Source organism: Lepidothrix coronata, unplaced genomic scaffold (assembly GCF_001604755.1).
Source record: "Lepidothrix coronata isolate B3197 unplaced genomic scaffold, Lepidothrix_coronata-1.0 Scaffold496, whole genome shotgun sequence".
In the NCBI taxonomy this organism is placed as follows: Eukaryota; Metazoa; Chordata; class Aves; order Passeriformes; family Pipridae; genus Lepidothrix; species Lepidothrix coronata.
In genome coordinates, this window is record NW_016690676.1 from 14,352 (window position 1) to 16,620 (window position 2,269).

General features: G+C 62.5%; 1 protein-coding gene across 1 annotated transcript in view; it reads left to right on the forward strand.

Annotated features, from left to right (window-relative positions):
* ARHGEF11 (Rho guanine nucleotide exchange factor 11) overlaps window positions 1-2,269 on the forward strand; it is a gene marked incomplete at both ends in the record, with an annotated part of 23,257 nt that overhangs the window by 7,057 nt on the left and 13,931 nt on the right. Inside the window, 5 exons of the mRNA XM_017839822.1 lie at window positions 239-281; window positions 518-614; window positions 1,194-1,316; window positions 1,523-1,546; window positions 2,025-2,169. Of these exons, the coding sequence (XP_017695311.1) occupies window positions 239-281; window positions 518-614; window positions 1,194-1,316; window positions 1,523-1,546; window positions 2,025-2,169 (432 nt within the window). The remainder of the gene's footprint in view (window positions 1-238; window positions 282-517; window positions 615-1,193; window positions 1,317-1,522; window positions 1,547-2,024; window positions 2,170-2,269) is intronic.

Consider the following 2,269-nt stretch of genomic DNA (forward strand, 5'->3'; position numbering starts at 1 on the left):
CCAGCTGCCTCCAGGGGCCTGGAAGTAGGAGAGGAGGGTCCTGGAAGGGAGGATGGAGACCCAGGTGCTCCTGTTGGTGCTCCAAGGGAGCAGATAGATTCCTGTTGGGAATCTTTTGTGGGATGCTGGGTGTGTGAGATCTCCGTGGAGAGATGGGGCAGGAATTCAGGGGCTCCAGCACCAGCTGGGAAAAGGGATCCAGAGCTGAGCTGCTCCTCTCTTCTCCCCCCCTCTGCAGCCTCTCCGGGTGAAGGTGTCGGAGCAGCTCCTGGCAGAGATCGGTGAGTGAGGGGCCGTTCCTTGGGATGCCAATCCAGGAGGAGGGTTTGGGGCTGGGGGCTCCCGGAGCTCTTCCCGGTGATCTCGGAGCTCTCCTTGTGGTGTCTCAGCAAAACAGGACACGAGATGGGAATCACCTCTGGCAAGGGGGTGGCCAGCACTCAGGGCAGGTCTCCCTGAGGATTCCCAAATATCCCTGGGGTGGTTGGTGAGCGGGATTGTCCCTCCCTGTCCCCAGAGAGTCGCCTGCGCAATGGGGACGATGCCCGGGCCGCCCTGTTTGAGGCCCAGGAGATGGTGATGCCCGAGATCCAGGAGCAGATCCAGGATTACAGGTACCACACCTGCACAGGGGTCCCCGTGGGCACCTTGGGGGCGACCCCATAGGCCACATGTGCCCCATAGGCTGCAAAGGCCCTATAGGTCCCATAGACCCCATAGGCTGCAAAGGCCCCATGGGCCCTAGAGGCCCCATAGACCCCTTAGACTACATAGGCCCCATAAGCCCCACAGACCCAACGGGTCCAACAGGCTTCAAAGGCCCCCTAGGCCCTATAGGCAACACAGGCCTCATGGGTTACATAGGCCCCATAGACCCCATAGGCCCCATTGACCCCATAGACCCCTTAGGCCTCACAGGCCCCATAGACCCCTTAGGCCCCACAGGCCCTACAGACCCCACAGGCCCTGAGGGCCCCATAGGCCTCACAGGCCCTACAGGCCCTAATGGTCCCAGAGGCACTGAGGGCCCCACAGGCCTCACAGGCCCTAATGGTCCCACAGGCCTTGAGGGCCCCATAGGCCCCACAGGCCCTGATGGCCCCCCAGGCCTCATAGGCCCCACAGGCCCTGATGGCCCCCCAGGCCCCAATGGCCCCATCCCAAAGTGCCAGTCCCGATCCCGGTCCTTGCAGGACGAAGCGGACGATGGGCCTGGGGAGCCTCTATGGGGAGAACGACCTCCTGGAGCTGGATGGGGACCCCCAGAAGGAGCGGCAGGTGGCCGAGAAGCAGCTGGCCCAGCTCGGGGAGATCCTGTGAGTGCCTGAGTTTGGGGTTTGGGGTTGGAGACACGGGGAAGAGGGGCAGGAACAGCCTCAGCTCCGTCCCTTCATCCTGCTGGAGGTGGGAAGGGGAGGTGGGAGCAGGGAGGGACAAGGAGGAGTGATGCCAGCACCCCTCCAAAACAAACACCTTTGGGTGTCCCAAACAAACCCTTTTATCCCTCCCTGTCTCTCCACAGGTCGAAGTATGAAGAGGACAGGAGGTGAGTGATCCCAGGGCACGGCAGGAGGGTCGGGAATTCCATAGGGAGTATCCAGTCTTGGCCTCCTGCTTCTTCTCTCTGTGCCACGTGTGCCCCCTGGGCTCTCAGGAGGGCCCTGGGAAGGGTGAACTTGCCTTGGGATTCTGGTGTGCCAGAGGCACCCCCTGGGAAAGATGAACTTCTCTTGGGAAGGGTGAATTTCCCACGTGCCCCCTGGGCTCTCAGGATGGCCCTGGGAAGGAGGAACTTCCCTTGGGATCCTGGGGAAGGATGAACTTCCCTTGGGGTCTGGTGGGCCACGTCTGCCCCTCTCCCATTCCATGTCCCCCTCTCCCAACTCCTCCTCTCCTTCCCTCTTCCTTCTCAGCCTCATCCCACCCCTGTGGATCCCCCGGGGTTATCCCGACCTCCCGCTGTGTTTTCCCACCATTTCCAGGGGTGGGATCCCTCTCCATCCCCGTGCTCTGCTCTCTTCCAGCTCCCCCATGGCCTTTGCCCTCAGCACCTACATGAACCACACCGGGATCCGGGTCCGGGACCCGCGGCCTGCCGGCGCCTCCGAGAAGGTCCCGTCCCTCCCCGACAGGGACAAGTGGCTGCCCTTCTTCCCCAAGGCCAAGAAGGTGGGTGGTGGCTCCCTGAGAGCCCTGAATCCCAGAATCCCTGAGGTTGGAAAAGCCCTCCAAACCCATTGAGTCCCCCCTGTGCCCCATCCCCACCTTG